The sequence below is a fragment of the Vigna angularis genome, chromosome 10 (assembly GCF_016808095.1).
Source record: "Vigna angularis cultivar LongXiaoDou No.4 chromosome 10, ASM1680809v1, whole genome shotgun sequence".
Lineage (NCBI taxonomy): Eukaryota > Viridiplantae > Streptophyta > Magnoliopsida > Fabales > Fabaceae > Vigna > Vigna angularis.
In genome coordinates, this window is record NC_068979.1 from 6,729,931 (window position 1) to 6,752,851 (window position 22,921).

General features: G+C 30.2%; 1 protein-coding gene and 1 long non-coding RNA gene across 4 annotated transcripts; one reads left to right on the forward strand and one right to left on the reverse strand.

Moving 5' to 3' along the window:
• Positions 1-365: 365 nt before the first annotated feature.
• LOC108335471 (uncharacterized) lies at positions 366-1,399 on the reverse strand. Its single transcript, XM_017571492.2, has 3 exons — positions 1,022-1,399; positions 685-812; positions 366-587 (listed from the first exon to the last, which is right to left on the reverse strand). The coding sequence occupies exons 1-3, from the start codon at positions 1,195-1,197 to the stop codon at positions 514-516; spliced, it is 378 nt and encodes a 125-aa protein (XP_017426981.1). The 5' UTR covers positions 1,198-1,399; the 3' UTR covers positions 366-513.
• Positions 1,400-13,206: 11,807 nt separating this feature from the next.
• On the forward strand, positions 13,207-15,414 carry LOC108335894 (uncharacterized). 3 transcript variants are annotated; one of them, XR_001832797.2, is made up of 2 exons: positions 13,207-13,717; positions 13,805-15,414. It is a non-coding gene; the product is annotated as an uncharacterized LOC108335894 (long non-coding RNA). The 3 variants fall into 3 exon arrangements; XR_008245672.1 differs by having other exon boundaries at positions 13,207-13,616; XR_008245673.1 differs by having other exon boundaries at positions 13,207-13,611.
• Positions 15,415-22,921: the final 7,507 nt, after the last annotated feature.

Consider the following 22,921-nt stretch of genomic DNA (forward strand, 5'->3'; position numbering starts at 1 on the left):
AACCATCATATATTAGTCGAGTCATTCAAACTGTAATTCTTGATCATATCTGACAGAATTTGTTAAAAATCTATAACCATTTGATTGTTCTTTCTGCTTCGAAAAGGATTAATCTAAAATATTAACAAAAAAAGAGCACTGAAAAATATCTTGGTGTGCAAGAAGCAAAAAGATTCTGATGCAACATACGTGAAGGCTCCAAGTAGAACTGAAAATGACGCTGATATATACAGGTCAAACGAGCTTTGTTTTTACGTTTAAATCAGACCATAGTAACATTTAGGTATATGATTTTTTTACATATTTTAACGTTTTTCCAAAAGGATGATACTTGTGAAGGAGGGGGGAAAATGGTTTGACAAAGATAACAACAACACGTAATGCAATACATAACATAATACAAAAGTCTATCTGTTTCCAGGTTAAAATCCAAAAAGAGCAGAAAAGTAAAAATCAACAACAACAATATCATAGCATGTTACATGGATAAACCCCTCCTCATAGATAGGGTAATTAAGCGTTGGCACTGGGTTGATGCCTCGCTTTTTCCTTCTCCTTCACCTCGCTTCCCTGCGTCTTGTCATAAGCTTCGTGTATATACACACCAAACAAAAGAAGCCAATAATTAAGACAAACAAAACACAAGAGACAAATATATATACATGTCTGATAAGAAAACTAAACCTGGGTGATTTTCATGTATGCACTCATCCGTCTTGGGCATGGATTGTTTTCCACCATAAATTCCACCAAACCCTTCTTCATCACACCTCGTAGCGTACCCTTCCCCAAACGAATGAGACATCACATCTCTTCATAACATTCATCATAATTAACTCATTTCAGTATGTACAGAATCAAGAATAATCCACTGATTGTCTTTCACTTTTACAATATCTAATATAATTAATAACATGGTTACTCTTAAGATCATTAATTGTTATCAAATGCGACTCATGATGTGTTATAGAATCTAGTAACATGGTAATGAATGAAATCGAGATATATTGTTTGAGCTCACCCATGTTTAGTTTCCTCGCTAGGTTTCTGACTCTTGTCCATGTTATGATCTCTACTGTTACTATCAGATTTGGTGCAGAATCTAACTGCGGAAGCTTCCCGACCGAGGTTGGAAGAGAGAGAGCGTGGGAGTGAAACGTGTTGATAGGTTAAAACCGTTTTGATGGAGTGACGCATTGCTTTTTCTATGTCGAGAAGGATGGATCTTGTGGCAGAGGCAGTGTGGTGGTAGTCCTATAATTTCGAACAATGCAAATCCTATTAATCCTCTCGTGCACTTAATCTGGTTCACATGCTTCAGAAAAAACATGAAGCACTTTCATGACATGACATGTGGTGTGTTTTGGACGTTTGTCCTTCACACAGACCCTCACGTGGAGGGCTGTTGAGCCTTTTGCATGCAAAGAATATTTCAATTCCTTTGATTTGAAGACTGTCATTGTGTAACAACTGAATAAACGCCACGTCCACCAGTGTGAAGAATATGTATTCTATTCTAGATTATTCTTCCTTTCTTGGTATGGAAAGAGTTCAAATTCATCCCTTTTTGTATTTGTTTGCAAATTGCTATTGTAAAATAAGATATCCATGGTTCACCGTGACTGGACCCAGACATGTTGCACAAGATCTTATTCTGGGCTACCTTCGTATTCTCAAAAATATTAAACAGTAATTAGTTTTAAGAGTTGGGGTCAAATATTAAATGAAAATAAAAAAATATGAAAATAAACTTTTGAAAATGTAAGTCAACTTCACACAATCAACTTTAACTTGTAAAACAAAGTTTGTAACTCCTTATATATTATAATATTTTTTATCTTAGAATTTCCAGCAGCATAATTTTTTTAATAATATTTAAAGAATAAAGAAGTTTTAATAAACCGAAATCAGTTTATTTTACTAAAATATAATTAATATACACTCTTGTATAAATGCTTTGAGAACTAATAGATGTGCGGCCAAAGTTTATTTTAATGAAAACAAAAATATATACTCATTGTTTCTTATATTTTTATTAAAAAAATTAAACAAAATGCAATAATATACTACTAATAAAAACAAATGAACCACTAAACTCTGTAAGATTTAAGGAAATTACATTTGAATAATATTTACCCAATTGTTTCTCGTGCTTTTTATATGACTCATTTTTTATTTTGATATTTAGACCATAAAATATTTAAAATGATTTTTCTTTTACTTTTCATATGTTGATTCCTCTTGATTTTGATTTTGATTTAGATGGTCTATCTTAATTGTCGGTTCAATCAGTTTATTACAATCTTCTATTTTTGATTTAGAATTATCCATCGCGATCTTTGACTTATCTTAATCTTTGATTCTAAGTAATTTGTCTCGATTTTTAATTTAACAATCCGTTTTGATCTTTAATGATAATTCGTTTCAAATTTTATCCTAAAATAACTTGTCTCAATTATCAACTTAAACAATTTATCTTAATTTTTGATCCAAAATGACTTTACTTTTAACTTTGATTGAAGATACTAATTTTAAAAATTGATTAAAATTTTATAACATAACCAAGCTCACTTTATCGATGTCTTAACCCACTTTTAAATAGAGTCGTAAAGATATATTTTTGTGTTCAGAAATCATCCTAAAAGTGATTTATTAATTAGGATTCACTCAAAAACCTTAGATAAAATTAACATCGATGTTCAAACCTTGACGAACATAAGTTGCCTAAAATTGTTGAGTCCAGCCGAGCAAGATTGAAAATTAAACCGTTGAGATAAAGCAAAATGTTGCAAAGCAACGAAATGGAGAAATTAGCACAAAGAGTGGCACTTAGATGTGAAGACCCTACACGCTACACGGTTGGACACTGAAGGCATAGGTTGTCGGATACCCATGCAATCAATAAGCTTACATTACTCTTTGAGGCCAAAAATAATTTCGCAATCTTATGAGGAATGGAGATTGAAATTGTCGATTGATCATGGTTATGAAATTCTAGATTTTACATATCTTTTGTTCGTATATAGAATTATATATATAGTATATATAAACAAAAGAAGACAAAATAATTACGGAAATCGAAACTTTTCGTTTCCCTCTTTCTCTTTGACAGAAGAGATTCGAAAACAAGGTGTAATAATTTTATTTTAAATAAAGCTAATTTTTAATACCAATAATAAAAAATAATAATAATATAATATAAATAATAATAATAGTGATGAATATAAATAATAACAATTTTCATTTTTATTAATTAAAATGTTTTTTTAATTTATCAAACTTATTATATCATTTGTTAACTTTTTTAAACTTTAATTTCAAATTCTCTCATTTCTCATTATTTTTCTCTGTAACATCCCAAAATATAGTAATTACCATAATCAGAATTAATTACATTAAACCAATAAAACAGTGCAGTCTTTACAATTCTGAACGAGCGTCAAAAGTCGAACGGCTTAAAATACAGAAATAAACGAACACAATAGAAAATAGGAGTTCAGAGACGAACGGTCTTACAAAACTATGACTGGACGTCCAAAACTAAAACTAACAGACAACAATAGACACACGCGAGCGCTCTAAGGCTCGGCTTTAACTTCCACTTCCACCAGATTTGCGTCTTCCAAATTTTCTTCTTCTAGCACCTCTTCAAGTGACGCACCTCCATCTGCTCACATCCACACGGATGATCATTGCAAAGACAGGACGAACGTACATAGACAAAACGACAACACAAGGAAAAACGAAAGGGTAAGCTTAAGTAATTTAATTCATACGTCAACATATACACTAACATTTCAATTCATACAAAACACATAACTTCAACATATAACATAATCCAAAATATATATATATATATATATATATATATATATATATATATATATATATATATATATATATATATATATATATATATATATACTAGACCAACCGTCCGGACTGTATGAATCTGTGTAGTTACAAGCGTCCTTGCACCCGAGTGATGTAGTAACTGGGATACACCAAACAGCTGCCACTCGAGGTCAGTCCGTTCTTACGTCGCCCATGTTAACTTATGGACTAAGGACCTCCTGCCGTTCCCACACATGACATACTTCCTCTACATGAAGATAGTACTCACGGAACATCAGGATGGACAGCGAGTCTTAACTTATCCACAGTCATACTTTACCAAATTTAATATTCAATATATATAAGAGTCGTTCCTCCATGGAACGCTCGTTCAAATACCACAATCATAATTTCAATTCTTATAGTGTTCGCACATCTTAATACTTCCTTTTATTTACATTTTCATTCTATGTTCCACTTCCATAAAAAGACGAGCGTTCAATCCTCTACATAACGAGGACGAACGTCAAGAGGGAGACTGAAAGATCTTCTTTTCAAAAAGAATTAAAGCTGACGCATTTTACATGACGAACGTGACTTCTACTAGAATCAGTTGAGTGAACCGATTCTTAGAGATATAACATAAATGTTTCAGAATAATTTAGGTTCAAAGACTTTAGACCAAATTCAAATGGATAAAGATACAAAAAGATGATTTAGTTATCCTGAGGACAATTTGTTTAACAGGATCGACTGCCAGTCAATGACCGAAAGCGAATATTCATTTACTGATAATTTGAGTCGAACGCTATTTACGTACGTTCTGAAATCAAAGGTATGGACGAGCGTTCGGTATAAGACCGTACACTTCTTAGGACGAACGCTAGATATAAGATCGAGCGCTATTTAGGACGAACGCTTGGTGTAAGACCGAGCGCTATTTAAAGTGTAAGGACATAATTTTGAATTTATTTAAGTTAAGGTATCCGGTATCGCTATGCTGAGCCGAACGCTCAAACATAGTATTTCAAATGAGGACACTCGTTCTCGGACAGAATTCTTCCCGAATGAAAGAATTCCACTCTAAGTCATTTTTCAGAGAAACCGAACGGTATAAGACCGTACGATGACGAACATATTTTATCATAGTAAGGCTTATCATATTCAGATTTTTCATCTATTCTAACTCAACATTTCTCATACAATTCATAATCTTATAATTTCAGATTCATCATTTAATTCACATACTATATAGAATTCATATTAACACTCATACTATACAATAATCATCCATTATCCAATTCATACGTATCAACCAACACATACCATATTCGTTCATGCATAACAGCGATCGTTCAGGCATACTCAAAACAGCATACATCTCATACATTCTATTTCTATCATGCTTGCACAAAATCATCTACGTATAAACTAAATTACTAAGCTTCCCTTACCTGGATAGCAGTGTACTCCCAAAAAGCAAGATTTAGTGCTTCCTCTAACAGCGTTCTACCCTCAGGTTTCGCTCAACAATTTCCACTTAATCTAAAACACCAGAAATCAGAACAACTCAGACCTATAACCCATGCATGCAACCAGAACTAGGGTTCGCATGAAACCAAATGGACGAACGGTTAGCGACGAGAACTTACCAGTTCCGATCCAAATTTTGTTCGGTCCAGAATGACGCTCACGTCTCCAGGAACGTTTCTACGGTTCTGAAACGTGATCGGAGAAGGAGATGATGAGTTACAGTAGAGAGAAGGTGAACTGGTTCTAGAGAGAAGGTGGAGAAAATGGAGAAATCAGTTTTGAGAAAGAAGGTGAGTGCATGCAGAGAATGGGAAGGAGTGTTTCAGAAAATTCAGTTCTCTTCCCCAAGTCAACCGGACGTTCTCTCATACGCGAACACCTGTCTTCCACTACTGTTTTCAGAATGTTCCAACGTGACACATGGCAGACGTGCAGCAGAGAATGTGAGTGCGTTTTAATGAGACTGAGTGTGTGGCACGGTGCATTTATGGAAGCAGCCAGGTGACTCAGCAGTGCATTAATAACAAATTTGACATGATAATTATGGTTTAATTTTTCGAGGTCTCACATTCTCTTAATTGAAATACCTTCACCATCATCTATTTTCCTTTTTAAATTATGGATAAAAAAATTAACGTACATTTTTAGCATTATGACAAATATTTTTCTTTTTTTGTTTATATACTTACTTCCATTTAGGTGATGTAGACCGGTTATTGTAAATAATGATTTTTTAACATTAATATAATTATATGCCTAAATCAAAAGTATTAATTGTTAAATTGGAACAGCTTCTGGTTAAATGATTCACGAATTATAGTTATGGTTTTTACTTTCGTATTATATGCTGACAAAAGAAATCCTGCTCTTATATAAGATATTAAGATAATTCATTTTATTTAGATCATACGCATGGGTTGTTTAATGATTAGGATTATTGCTACTTTTTGTTTTGAGGTATCAAATTAATCTATAGTCTATTAGTTAATTTCAACCACTCTTAAGTTTTATTTTTCTTTGGTTTAACAAATGGTTGGATTGGAAAGATCCTAATCACTAAAATCCATACTTATATTTTAGAATCCGAGTTAAAATAGGTTTGATTTACTATAACATTTTAATAAAATTTTAAATATTTTTTCATAATAACATGTCTTCAAAGCTAATATCAAAATATTTTTTATTAATTATAAATTGATTCTAAATTTTTATTATTTTAAATTTAATAAAAAATCTATCATTCAACTCAATTTATTTGGCAAGGTCAACTTAATCTAATTTAAATTTGTCCTGAATCAACATTGTTTAGCTTAAGTTTGACCTTGGTCAACTTTGTCTCATGTGAATTTACATGATATGTTTGAACTTGATTCGACATCGACCTAACATAAATCTAACTTAACTTGATTTGATGTGTGTTCAACTCAACTCAGTTAAAGTTTTACTCAACTTAACCAAAGGTTATTTTGACACAACTCGGCCTAAGTTGGGCGAATCAACTTGGTTTGATGTAGACCTAACTAGATTATGCTAGAGGTAGATTGGAGTTAACTTAGCCAAGATGGGCTAATCTTAACTCATCAAAGATGAGAAAGACTCAACTTGACTAAAGGTGGACCTAACCCAACTCAACCAGAGGTGGCTCAAACGATTCAGACAGTGGTAGGTTTGACTATACTTAACCTGAGGTGGGCTTGATTTAACTAGGCCTAAGATGGATATCTGTTTAATGTGGGTCTAAATCTACTTAACCAAATGTGGGCTTAACATAACTCAATCGAACATAGGTCTAACTTAACTCAACTCAACCTGATGTGGGCTCAACTTGCTTTAGCTTGAGGTGGGTCTAACTCAATTGAGTTAATTGTGGGCTTAACTCGATTAAGCTTGAGGTAGACCCTGAATCAACTTGACTAAAAGTAGACCTGACTCAGATCAACTCATGGTGGACTCGACATAACTTGGTCTGACATTATCCTAACGTAGATCTAACTTGACTTGATTCAATGTGAGTTTGACTCTACTTGGTTCGATATAAGTTTAACTTGACTCTATCTAACATGAACTCAATTTAACTTGCCATAATATGAACCTTAATAATCTTTGCTTAACCTAAATCTAACCTAACTTGACCTCAACTCGAAGGACCTATATGACTTGGTTTAATCCAACCCTTTCTATTTTGGCCTGAAACTAATTCACACAAACATGTTATCCCCTCAACTAAACTTGATCTAAGCATTACTTTACTTGGTCAACATGAACCCAATTGAACTTGGTCTAACATGAACTGTATCAACTTGATCTATGTATCTGAAAGTGGATTCGAGTTTGATTTGGACTGAAATATAGCCTAACTTATCCTAACTCATGTTAAAACCTATGTTTTATAACTAAAAACCTTACTCATGTCACATATTTTAATTGCCAACAAATAAAAAAGTTAAAAATAACGTGACATTTTCAAGTTAGATATATGGCATACAAAACAAAAATAAAGAATGAAAAACTTGTCAAAATGACATATGATCTAAACAAAAGGTATAAAACTTGTCAATATTAATAGCTAAACCTAAACAAAAGGTGAATATGACTTAATAAAATATAAGGAATAACTTATTAATGAAATTAAATTCTATACTCTTGAGTGTGATTAAAACATCTTACAAAATCAAGAAGACAACATTCAAAGATTTTAAAGATGATAATAAATAAAGTAAGTAAATTTTTAATTCTTGCTAATTATTATTCATAGAAATTTGATTTATATTTATAAAAATTTAAATAAAAAAGTTCTTATCCTACGTGTTTTTTTTATCCTAATTTCATAATTAAGAAAAATATTTAAAAATAGTAAAACAAAAGAAATGATTTTTCTTTATTGTCATTTATCTAATTGATCCTCCAAAATAATAAAGAATAATCACTAATAGAAAAAAAGTCAGAATATTTTATCTCATTGAATCTTTAAATTTGTAAGTAATCTCTAATGGAGAAATATACACGTATTCTCTATCTAATATATATATAAAAAACTTATAATTTTAAAATTTATTTCAACTTTTTATATTATGTATATGAAAAATCATTAACTTTTCTCTTTATATTTACATGAAATCATGGATACATGGGGTGAAAAGGGAAGTAAAAGCAATGGAAGCATATGACATGAAGAAACCTATTATTCCAAAGATGAAAAGGTTCACGTTGTTATAATACATGAGATGCTAAGTGATTTTGGAGTGTTTGTCCAAAGAAGGTCAATGGTGTAGAAATAGGAGCGTTGGTACAGAGGATGAAACCTATTAAGCTTTGTTAACCTTTTATTGACTTAATGAAAGAAAAAAAAAGGAAAAATAAAAATATTTGAATTTTATTTAATATATTTTATCATAATTTATCAAGTAAATTAATTTAGATTTTTTTATATTCTTTACATTATGCAAAAATAATTATTTGTTTTAAATTTCTAATATTTATATTTTAGAAATACAAAATATTATGTTTTAAGAGAAATTGTAATAGAAAAGAATTAGTCATTGCTTTTTTTTCTATTCTTACACAAAATAAATTAATATAAAATAATTATAATTAATTTAATGATAAAATATAAAATATTATTGAAAAATTAACTTTTTTAACTGCATAATTTAATTAAATAAATATATTTTTTATATTTATCTCTACTGTATTTAAATAAATTTTCTTTTATCATTTTATAATTATTTTTCTTTTGAGTATTTAATATATTATAAAATTTTAGTTTAAAATTTCTTTAAAAGAGATTTATTTATTATTACTATTTGAATTCAAATAATTACTCATTATAAACCTTTTTACACATTTATCATTTTAATAAATACTTTTCAAATTTAAATAATTACTCATAAAATAAAATATTTACAGAATATTACTAATAGTAATTTTTATTTTAATAACTAAAATTCATTTTATATATAATTATATCTATAACTCTATTTTCTATATATATAATGATAATATTTCTTTTGGGATATTTATTTTTTTCCTATTTTATCCTTAATATAATTGTGACATTTCATTTTAATAATATAAAACTACTAAAATTTAAAATGTTACATATATAATAATAGAACCATTAGATGAAAATAAACCTACTAAAAATCAAAGAAATCTATATACGTAGAACCATCTAACAACCTATCTGTTTTACACTCACTTTTTGTTGGAAATACTAAAAAGACGTCTTTCTAAGCTTACACCATTTAAATAATCATTGCGAAAAAGAAAACAACACAAAAACAAGGATGAACTATAATATAAACAATTAATGTTATATATATAAACATTTAGACATTCTACACATGATACACATATCACAACAACAAACTAAATACTTTATGCATGACCATATTTTGACTAGACTGTCCGAACTTAGAATAAATGTCGAGCTATGACGAGTTATGCACTTGGGTGGCTTCAACTGCTTTGCAAAGTCATTGCCAATGGTCTCATCATACCACACTCACAAGGTTAGTCTATTCCACGCCTTAGGTCATACTAGAAGCACCCAAGACTAAGACCTTATGCTACTCTTACCACATGCGTCAAACCTCTCTATGTGAGAATGTATGATAATTAGAATGTTAGGAAAACCCCCAAGACTGAGCTACCTGCATTCACTCTAACACACTTGAATCCACACCAAGAAGTTCCACCTTGAAACTAACCTTCGTAACTCTAAAACCATTGATATCACTTCACCTTTGCATATTATGTCAATACATGAGACTTGATCATACATTAAAGAAATATAAACACTCTTACAAGTCATCAGAAATCACATAATAACACAATTTCTTCATAACAACTTGATACTCACACCAGGCAAGGAAAATAACTTTGAAACCCTCACCAATAGTTTCGAAAGAGTTCAAAACCTCCAAAACGACCTAAAGAACGTCCAAAACTAACACCCGAAACTCCGAATTTGATATTTCCAAAACCTGAAAAAAAAACAAAACTGGTACAGTGGCGCTTAGTGCCCTGACTTTTGTTTTCTGGCGCTCGACACCCTGGCCCTTAAAATAGGGAGCTCAATGCCCTGTTTGGACGCTCAGGAGCTATCAACAAAAATTAACTCTTTTTGGATTGTTTCTCCCACTTACCCCACAACTTCTAAAGACCTTTAAGACCCTTTAGACCTTGAGAAAACTCTGAAAACATTATTGTAAGTCAAATTGACCCCTTAAAACTCAAATTCAATCCTACAAGCTACCCAAACTCAATTTTACACTTATATCAGTTTATTAGCTGCACAACCAAATCTAATTACACTAAATAACACACTTCAATACCTCTAATTGTTGTTCACAACCCTTATGTTTCAAGTTTTCACCCTTCAAAACCTCTAATTGTACTAAAAACACCTAATAATTTACTCTAAAATATCCCTAATAGTTCTACACTAGATTTTTCCCTTTTCAAAGCTTAGACAAGTCATAATATAGCTAATAACAAGCCCCCAATGTCTCAAACCAGTTTACAAACCTTGCCTCATGATTTCACTACTTAAAACCCTACTTTTACATAAAAAACACTACTAAAATTCACAAATAAACTACCACTTGTTTCGTAACAAATTTTACTCAAATAACACCTCTAACAAGACTTGAATTACCTCATGACAACACCTATACAACTACTTTCTTACTTTAGTCTCTCTTTCTCAAACTCGTTCATCCAAACTCCGCCTATTTAGACTTAAAACTCAAGAATTTGACCAACCTTCACTCCAACCACTTGTATTCAATTTTTTAAACCATCATACCACTTCACCATACACAATTATAACATCATAAACATTACAATTTCACACTATCAAGAATTCAAACAGATCATACAATACTTGATCATCATCCATACAACAAAATATAAGTGCAAACATATACAATTTCATTTAATTCATGTTATCATACATAGTAAAATTAACTTTTAAAACACCAATAGAATTTTAAGACTAAGTCTAACTTTCCTTACCTCACAAGAAACTATCTAACTCTAGAAACGTCCCGCCGATTGTTTGAAACACAAGAAATTTCTAGACAAACCTACGAAACACCAAATTAGAAACGGGCATGGTCCTTAAAACTTTAGATTAACCAAGAATAAGTAGGAGAAGTATGATCACATATGCAGTAACCCTTATTTCTTCTAAAAACATTAGGAACGAGAGGGAAAAAAAGTCGAAACTTATCTGCTCTATAATAGAAATTGATCGGCTAAAAATGTAGATCTTGTCGTTGTGATCGATTAGACACCTTTTGTCGTCAAAGAAATGACTCGTGAATTAGAACTCTTAGAAAAAAAAAGTAGAGAAGTTTTGTGAGTTATAGAAAAATGATACATTTTAAAATAATGAAACTCATTTATAACCAAACTATTTATAATAAAACTATTTAATATTAAAATAATTAAGTCTTCCTATTTTTAATAGACTACTCTCACTTATAAAATACCATTTTGTAAGGTTTCACAATAATAATTATTAACTTATTTATGTGAAGGGTAATTTTATAAAACTGTTACTAATTTTAATTTTACTTATTTTTATCCATTAATTCAATTGATTATTTTTTAAATTTGGATTAAAACTTTTACTAAATATTATTATATTTTATTTGGTAATATTTTGTTTGTTATTTTTATATATAGTTATAGATACTAATAAAAACAATTGTGTGGTATTTTTTTATGATAATAAAAATAATCAAATTATTATTGTTTTAAAAATGAATAAATAAATTTTATAATTTTATTTTAATTGATTTTTTATTTAATGTTGTAGTGATTTTTTACTTGAAAAAATATTAAATTTAAAAAATAAACAAATTAAGAAAAATATTAAATTTAAATAAACCGACACTTAAAGTGTAACATTGATCAAATAATTAATTTAATTTAAAATATATTTTAAAATAAATGTGAACATAAAAAAGTCCATAATATTTATTTGTTTAGTATTTTTTATTATAATAGGAAATTATTTATTTTTCTTGTATAATAAGGTCAATACATATTATTAGACAATATTCTAAATTGTTTAGGCTGAACCGACATCGGAAGATACATCCGAAAGATACAACTAACATATATTCAAACAAAATTATTGAGTTTATTAAGTATTGCTTATTAAAAATATCTATTAAATGCTGAAAATAAAATTAAAGTGTATTTCCCTTCATCTCTTTCAAATATGCTTTAAGCTTATTTAAAATTAATAATTTTTGGTGGCTTTAATAAAATATTTATAATTTTTTATTTATAATTTGATATCACAAAATATATATATTTGACAAAAAAAAATATTTATTTTTAAAAAAATATACTTTAAATTTAAGATATTTTAATAATTTTTATTTTTAATTTAAAATAAAAAAATAAAAATTATTTAAATATTTTTAACTTTAAAACTTAAAATCTATATACATATAAGAGTTTTTTTTAACTAAAATTTGCGCAAATTAACGTAGTTTGCAAATTCATATATATGTATATTAAAAATTCATTAATAATACAAATATATAATAAAATGATAATTAATTTTTTTCTAAAATAAAAGTTTAAAAATTATTTTTAAAAATATATATTCAAAATAAAAAAATTAAAAACTTATAAATTTATCTCAATTTAATTCTTAGACAAATAAAAAAATTGTTGACCTGGTCAGTCAACAAAATAGTATTTATTATTTATATATTTAGCAACGTAGGGATAACGCAATCTGATGCTACATCGTGCGTAACGACCACGCGACCTTGAAAAGTTGGAAGCCAGCGCGTCATTGCCGCCCTTGTAGGGTTAAACACCAAACCGCCATTGTATTAGTCTTCTTTTACAAAACTACCCCTCTATTATTGTAAAGAGACAGATAACAAACAGCTTTGCCCCACCGATAAATGAGCCGCACCTAACATTACACGTCACCAAATCCTCACCGTCAACCCAACAAATCTCAACCGTTCGATCCCAAAATCCCATTATAAAACAGAGCTTAGGTTCTCTACCTTCTTTCATTCAGCGCCTCTTCTTCTCAGCCTTATCTTCAACATTCTCTCAAACCTCCTTTCTGCAAATTCAGATCTATTATCTCTCGTACCTCTGAGGCTTCTTTCGTCACCGGATCGGGATGGATCTGATCAAGATCTACATGTCCATGGTGGTTTCGGCTTGGTTCGATCAACTTTCCGTCGGGGTTTTACTCCGGTTAGGTTCGGTCTTACGTTATTAGCGTCTTGATTTTGTTATCTTCAATTTATATTATCCGCGTTTCATAGATCCGGTGCATGGAGACGTAGATCTATGCATAGAGGTTTGCGCTTCATGTCCGTCTTGCTTATTTCGTGGGAGAGTCCTTCGGTCTTTGTATATGCCAAGCCTCTTGAGGTGTTTTTTGCAGGTACGTGAGATAATCCATGGGAAGAAAGCTGATCCAACTATAGAACGATGGGTCCATCTACTGACGCTCTTTGGATCGTTATGGATGGATGCGTGTATGGATGATTTGGATTATTCAAGAAGCAGTGTTACTTCCTAGGCTGCATATGTTGCTGGTCTCAGATGTATAATTATTGTATGATGTGAAGCTTTGAGGTGGAAAATATGTGGATGTAGGAGATTTCGGGATGAACGACCTCAAAACGATGAGTCGTTTGGGGTTGGGAGTCCTGAGTGATCTTGTCATCCGACCTTTGCCATGTCAGGTGCGCTTGCTTGGCAGGTCAAATAATTGTTAATAAAAAAAAGTTTTGTTGGTTTCGGGAGAGATCGCACGGGAGTTGCCCGGGATCTCTCCCTCGTGTGGTGTGTGCTCTGCTCTCTTTCGTTTGCCTTTTATTATTACCTTTCTCTGTCGCTCCACTCCGTTATACATCTCTGCACCAGAGGGATTCAACAGAGGATTCGCTCCAACCATAAGGTATTATTTATCAATTTACAATCAAAAGGTTAGATGTTTCAATTCGCATAATTAAAGATAAATCAACAACCGTATACTTGTTTTTAAAATATAACAAACATCGTTGAAGCTTCAATAGTCAGCAGATCGAAGAATTTGTCATCTTCCGTTAATTTCATTTAATATTTTATTTAAAAGGTCGGTAATGTGAATAATGTCAATCTGAACTTTTTGGTAATCTTATAGGCAGAAGATGCTAGGTGGAGTTCATCAATAGTTTCATTCTTAAAGGTAAAACGGGGTCTGTGTTTATAAAGGTATTTTAATTATGAATTACTTATTTGAAGCCGTTATCAGGCCAGTTTTCATGAAACAACTATACTATTAACGTCAATCCATGCCTATCTAATAATTACTTTCTTCGTTATTACTGTCTTGTCGAACAAGTTTATGTTCATTATTACCATTAGCGCAACAGTTCTGTTGTCATTTTGTTTATGTTCATTATTGTTTCATTTCACTTGTTTAATCCGGTGACGTCTTCTCATAAAGATTGATCATATGTAGTATTGCCGGTTTAGAATCATATACTTGTAAATTTGGTGACATGTAATAAGTTCAGCTTCGGCAGTCGACGTTTGTAATGCAGAAATAGCTAATTTTCAAAGCGTATAATTTTGAGGATTGTAGCATTGTTATGATTTGCTAATGGGATCTTCTGGCCAACATTGATGTATAAATCTTCAATTATTTGAAGTCGCTATATGGCTTCTGCTGGGGGAATTCACTGGGATAGGAGCTTTGTATTGGATAATGTCGTGGATTGCGGAAGGTTCTGATTAAGGCTTCTATTTTTAAGGTGAAGATAATTTCGGCTCTCTACTACATACACAGAAAGTACATTTTTCTTTCAAGTTTATTTAAGTTTGGATTCATTTTTGGATGTGAGTTACGATGTTATTAAATCCCCTCGTCGTTTACCTATTTTACACTGTCAATATTCAGATGTTCATTTTTGGTTATTGTTGAAAACTTGGTTACACAAAAATTGATAATTCATGTTGTCAGTATTCAGAACTATACAGAAATTCAATTATTAAGTTGTTTTAGTACCACAGCTATTCATGTTTACATGAAACATAGGTAGTATATATTATTTTACAGTGTTATTCGTTAGGATAAAGTTATTCAGATACTTCTTACTGCACTTAATTTGTTATAATCTTCAAATATCATATTAGCAGTGTTTGCCGTAGAACTGTTTTGTCCGCCTTACTATCTAATTAATTTTTATCTGGTATATTTATAATGTTGAACTTTTGTTTGTCAAAGTGCTTAATCTTCGTAGCGTGGTTTATGTTTTTTCTAGGTTGTTGAAGAATTGGAAATTTGTTTTATAAATCTTGCAGGAATTATGCAAGAATTTTTTACGATTTTATCATGGAAGCTTCTTTGTATACTGAATTTTTTTATATTCAATATTTTTCTTGTGTAATCAAAAACATTAAAATGTTATCGACCGACATTATTAGATAAAAAATAACCTATTTAAAATTAGTTATATTTATTTATTTATTTTTATAGTAAGTTAGTGGTATTTATAATTTTGGAGCCAGGAGAGTTATTTGCAATAATTAATAACAATATTGCCGAGAATTGGTTTTGGAGATGTTCAAAATAGCTTTTTACTTTTAATAATTATTATGTACAAATAAATAATAATACTCTTCAAAATGAGAAGTGGAATTTATTAAGTAATTAAGTCGGTGGCTAAATTTTTTAATTTTTTAGCATATCTTAAAGTAATATTATTGGAATCCATATTTTAATTTTTTATATATAAAGTAAACTCGTTTTTAAACCCGAGAGTTTATTGATATTCTAGTCACTAATTTATTGATAGATCTGTAAGCTCAAAACGGTAGAGCGATCAGAGCATTTTGTCATATGGCAACCTTATGCTCTGATAGGATGGTGGTTCGAATCCACCCTGATCTGTATATTGTATATTATAATGCTTGGTTGCAAATTTATAATGCTAGATTTAGACGTATAACTATTTTTGTGCTTCAAAGTAAGTTTGTTTGTAAGTGGATTGCAAATTTATACTTAACACGAATTACTGGATTTTTTTGTTAAGTTATGCTTATAGTTTTGAACCTTTGTTAAATGCTTTATATTCTTATTTTTAATATGGAGAGGCAATTTCTGTATTATGTTGAAAGTGATATTTTTATTAAATTTTTGGAAGACATTTGTGAAAATGAAAAACTGACAGATTATTATATAGAAATAATGAAATGTGATTAAATTTATTAATAAATTGGTATTATATATCACTTTCACATAAACTATGAATATAAAGGATTAAGAGAGTCTTATTAGCTATTTAAATTTTAAAATAGTTCTTTTAAGCTCTTTTATTTAGAAAAGAAAAATAGTACTTTAAATTTATAAAATAGTTGGAAAATGTTTTATCTATTTTTTAGTATGGTTTTATTGAAAGTATTAATACCTTCCTTTTACATTTATAATATAAATTAGTTTTAAATTTATAGAACTAATATACGCTGTTGAAATTAGTTTGAATCGGAAACATATTTAAATATAGAAGTGATTTTAAAGAAAGGGATTGTACTTCCGGATGAATAAGAAAGTAGAAGGGGTAATAATTTCGCTCTTTAATACAGGTTTATTATTTTTCTGGTTATATTATTTTTTAATGATTTCAGTTATATGTTTAACTAATAATGTTGATTAATAAAATAGTATAATTTAGTTATATATTTGAAGAATTGAAAAAGCATTTGTTTTAAGAAACAATATTATTTCTTAATCTAAAAACGTGTGATTATTTTTATTAATTTCTATATAAATTATTAGCAAATTATTTCCGTTTTAAAGAAAGTTATTTATTTTTAACAACTTTTCTTTAAATTATTAACAAATTATTTTAATTAGAATTTAGTATTATGTTAAGTCTTTTTTCATTTAATAAAAAATTAATTTTACTAACCATCTCTTACACATTCTTTGCAGAAAATAATGTATTTAAATGTGTTTACAATAATATTTTTATTTTTGTAGAAAATTAATTTGTGAAAATTGTTACAGAATTTCATTTTCTCTTGAAAAGGTCAGAATTTCGAAACTCTGCTCTGTCCCGTTCATTGGTACCTCCTCTGTTTGTATCTTGTCTACATGCATTTAATCTCTTATCAGATTTAGGTTTGATTACATCAATTTATCTTTCTATTTTGATTTCATTGATTTTCCTTTAATTTGATTTGTTCATGAAAGACTTTGATACCGATTTGTTTCACTATCCGAGTGTTGAGTCAAATGTAAAAGTAATTCATTCCCAGGGCGAAAGAAAGTCTGAATGATAACAATGTTGTATAATTAGTTATATATCCTGACGTAAATCTTCTCAGTTCAATTGATATCTTGTGCATACTTTCTTTTAGGAATGTGTGAATGTTCATAAATAATATGGACAGAGGATAGGAAATGCTTTCTTTACTTTAATATAACAATCATCTTTCATTTCTTGAGTAAATCATGGCACTTTTATTTGTATACAATCACTCAATGTTTAAACCGTACGTGCTTAAATGCCATTTTTTCAAATACATTACATCACTTGGGAAGGGGTTGAATCCACCAATAATCCTATATCTGATTTTCTGAATGGTTTATTGGAAAATAAAAGTTCATTTACTGGTTTTAACACTTTTCTTTCATTTTTGCTCAGTCTCTTTGAACTTGACTTGTGCTGCTGTGACCTTTTCTGAAGTAAGCCCAGCGGGCAAGTTCATGACCGATGATTTGGATGCAAACTCTAATATTCAAAGCTCCAGGTTCAATGTGTGGGAAGCAGATGATCTGGTTAATCAAAAACTGATCTATTAGATTTTAATTCGTTGGAAAAAGTAAATTAGATGAAATAGACCCAAAACAAAAATCTTGGCCTTCTTTATGCAGGAACAAATTTGACACCAGAAAATTGTCACGAAACTGTTTCGTCTCCAACTTTGGTGACATAGTTTGTGTGAAAGACCTTCTACGCTTTTGTGTATGCTTGAGAACTAGTGCTCATTAGCCATTTGTTATAATGATTAGCTCATTTTTCGTTTATGCAGAGACACACAACACATTATACTATTGTCCAACAATAGCATTCAAAGAGCCTTTGTTTTACGGAGTTTTTGGGCTGTTATACGCAGTTTTTGTTTTTTTTTATAAATGAACTGCTTTTTTTTATATGTATAATTGCACTGTTTCTATTGATTTTGCTATAAATTAGCAAAGGTGGTAATTGTTAATTGAAGATGTTAATGTAAGTGATACCATTTGTGGGAAGAGGGTATAGAGCTCAAGCATATATGCAGTCAGAGCTTAAGCTTTGTTTACGTGTGAGGATTTGTGGGAGATAATTTGGAATAGAGTGATTGAATGAATTTAAGGGTATATTTTTTGTTGTTTGTTTGAGTGAATATTGAGATAATTGAGAATAAATTTGGAAGTAAAGTTTGTGAGAATTAGTATAGATTTGATTGATGTAACAAATTTAAAAAAATTGTTTAATTAGTAAAAATTAAAAATTATCAAAATATCCATAGTTATTAAAATAATATAAAATATTTTTTTGTTAATGTTATATTTAATTGTAAAAATGTTTATTTGTTAATGTTATATTTGATTGTAAAAATCTTTATGAAGAATAAAAAAATTAAAAATAATAATTAAAATTAATTTTAGCCTTCTTATTAAACTAGTTAAATGTAAACTGAAAATTTAAAACAAAAAGCTTAATATACAAACGTTGATTTAGCCATTGAATTGCTAATTGAAGGAATAAAGTAATAAACTAATTAATAAAAATTTGAAGTCAAATAGTATAAAATAATAAAATTGGTAAATTAATTAATAAGGGAAGAAGGGAGAAAGAAGTTACTTGTGTGATGTGAGTGTAGGTAACGTTTGGAGTTAGGACAAAAAAAACATAAAGACATGTGTGACAGAACAACTAGTGTCAAATGAACAACACCAATATAAACGTCGTTCCAATTTCCGACTCAGATTCTATCAGACTCAGCGTAGAGTCGGTTGACTCGGTCTCATACAGGACACACCATCCCTAGAAAAACCATTGATTATTTATCGACTGACTTGGTGGCAGACTCGGCGAGGCGGAGATGGCGTTGTTGGAGGAGAAACAAGTGGAGGAAGAGTTATTGTACCCGATTATGGTGGCAGAGCGAGTTCGCTCGGCGGTGGACAAGGCCGACTCATTCAAAGCTGAGTGCTCGGAGGTGTGGAAGCAGGTCGATCGCCTCCTCCAAATGCTCCGAACTCTCGTCCACTTTGCCATGACCACCAACACCTCCGCCGCTCTACGAGCGTCCCATCCGCCACGTCGCTGCCGAGACGACGAAGAATCTCGACCGTGCTCTCACCCTCGTGCGCAAGTGCAAGCGTCGGAGCATCCTCCACCGTGTTCTTAGCTGGTATTATCATATGTATTAAGGGTAAAAAAGCCATTTTCCTTCAATTCATTGCAAATCTTCTCAGCACAGCGAGTGATACCAAAAGGAGGTATCCCGCAAATCTCCTCAATTCCGTCGTCACAAATCTGTGAAAGTGAACAACATTGTGGTTTGGATTCATCGCTCACAAACCCACATGAACAGTAAAATCTGTTCATGCGAACACGACGTTAGTGGGCATGCTAATTTTATCTGTATAAAAGGATGTGTTTCTGTCCAATTGAATAGGTATATTAAAAAACGTTAAGCCTCTTCATAATAAAATAGTCTAAACTTCCTTCTATTTGAGTTATATTAACATATTATAACTAAATTTTTGGTAGTTTGGTTTGTTAGTTATTATTTATTTACCATTTATTACATGATTATTATATGTCTAACATAAGTATTATCTCTATAAGAACATATTCACTATTCATATTGTTCCTATAAATATAATTAGTATTTTCTAAGAAATACTAACTTGATAAACACTCATACACATAATATTTAAAAAGATTTTAACTTTCTTATTGACTTGACCATTATGAAGTTTTTTGAAGATGAATTTTCCCCCTCTCAACAACAAGAGGTCTTTTCCAGACAACGGGAACAATCGAAACCACCGTTAGGATTAAGCTACTTGTCCGCAAGTCCACACTTAAGATTCTAAGTAAGAACATTGACACTCATCGTGGAACCTTGGTAAAATTCTTCCCCGACCTCACATTCCCATTGTCACCAAGCACAATTATGGCGACCATGTGACATCAATATAAATGTAAATCCAACAAAACAATAGCATGAAAACCAACAAAAATAGAATACCGAGCTTGAGGTCCTGCATGCCCACCAACAACACCCTATCCCAATAAATAGCGTAAACTGTTGCAAATAAAACCAAACCTGGGAACAACGTGAACAACCCAACCAACGCTGCTAAGTTCAAAATGAAGCCTACAAGATTATAAGAGCTTAGAGAGAAGCTCATTTCCAAAACACAAAACGTCATGCAATTATCAGAGTTACCAATATCTTTTATAGTTTAAAGATGTACGCGCCTTAATTCCTAATCCTCCTATTTGAACTCACCTTCATTTCTTTTAAGACCATGAACGTGATACTCAAATATCTAAGTTACTAGATTGTAACATAAGATCACAAATGTAACACTTAAAACCATGATCCAAGTTACTAGATTGTAACAAGAACAAAAATCACAATCAATGTTCCTCTAGAAAAATTCCAAGGCAAAGCATCAACATAATAAAGGAGATATTGAGCTAAAACCGACAACTCAAAACACTAGACCAAACACGAAAAAGTTCGGCCTTCCTATGCCCAAACACAAAAATTGACTCGTCATGTAATCGAGTATAGAAGGAGGACATAATACAATCACCACCCTAAGACACGAGGGCAAAAGAAGCCCGACCACTAAAGGACGAAGCTCGATTAAGGAGCTTGGTTCTTCAAGATTTTGAAACTATGCATTACATAGGTATCCCTCTCAACCAAGTTGTCCTCTCAGATATCCAAATCTTCATTCTTCACCATTATAGGTATCATATCACTCTGACACAATAACAATATCCAAAATAATTAAAATATATAAACTTTTGCACTTTTCACCAAACAAAACAACAATATAATTTATTTACCTTCTCAATTAAAAGAATCAACTTCATATGACGATTCACATCTCAGTTCTGAACAAACCATAAATCTCTTATTCTATCAGCTAGTTTCAATGTTTCTCTCTTTCCATCGATATTTTTAATTATATCAAATTTCTTAACATTTATACCAATCAAAATGTAACATAGTAATGTGATTTGGTATTAGGGTTTATAACTTAAAAAAATACCTCCATAGATCTTAACAAATAAGTTAACTTAAGCTATAAATCATACGGGGATAAGGTTTTGAATAGAATTAAATGCAAATACCATATCTTAGGAATGATAACGCAGAACCCCTCCCTACGATTCAAACAGCGGAAACCCATAACTTTTCAAAATGTCTGGAGAATTTAGCAAAGAAACCCACAATAATTCAAACAACACCTGAAGACTCCCTCCATTTATGCGTAAACCATCATCAAATAGTGTTTCTAAGGATACAGTGTTCCCTCCATTCCAAAAGTGGAAAACACTAAATTACCCTCAACCCAACCAATAAATAAACATTAGAAAAAAATATAAACAAAAGTGTCAAATGATGGACCAATTTGAGCCGAGATGGAATTAAGTTGAGAAAATCGACCATTTAAAAAGAACCTTATAAGTTAACAAGTGTCAATAATCCCAGTTGAAGTATTTGGCTAAATTCAATAATAAATTGTTATTATAAATGTTATATAGTGTTGTTTAACATCAATCAACTTTCGTAAGTAACTTTATCATAGATAAACTAAAAATAAAGACAAAGGAAAGGAATATAAAGACTAAAATGAGAGACGTCGTAGTTTTTTTTTTTTTTTAAGAAAAGAATGTCACTTTGGTTTTTAAATCGATACGAGATTCTTACATGAATTTCTAAAACGAGGAAGAAAAAGTCTTTTTTAAAATATCATGTCAATTCAAAATTAAAAAAAATGTGACGAGAATATATTTAAAGAATAAATTGATAATAAAAATTAAGTTCAGAAATTTATTTATATTTTAGAATCTTAATTGACATTTTAATACCAAATATTACACAATAAACCGCTTTAAAAGACTCTAGTGGTTAATTACTATTTTTTTAATCTTTTAACTTAAAATAAAATAAATAAATAACTCGTGTAAAGTTATTTTAAGCGTTCTCAATTTTTTACATTTTTTTTCAAAAGTAAATCATATTATTAATAAGTTTTTACCATGCATGTTTAAATTCAGAACATACTATTTATAGAGCAGAGGGACTTTCTCGCAAAAAAAAAGAAAGAAAAAGATTATACATTTTCTTTTAGTTTTTGAGATTTGTAATAAGTTTATTTTTGGTCTTCATATTTAAAACCAACTTTTTCAGTATTTGCAATTTCAGAAATACTTATTTTATATTTCAAATATAATTAAAAAAAATTGTCTACGTAACTAATAATTATGAA

What these genes read in the sequence shown, in the direction of transcription:
- LOC108335471 (XM_017571492.2), bottom strand. Translation starts at nt 1,197, where the DNA reads ATGCGTCACTCCATCAAAACGGTTTTAACCTATCAACACGTTTCACTC. An exon ending in AGCGAGGAAACTAAACATGG is followed by an intron (nt 813 to 1,021) that starts GTGAGCTCAAAC and finishes AATGTTATGAAG; the next exon opens with AGATGTGATGTCTCATTCGT. An exon ending in CATACATGAAAATCACCCAG is followed by an intron (nt 588 to 684) that starts GTTTAGTTTTCT and finishes ATATACACGAAG; the next exon opens with CTTATGACAAGACGCAGGGA.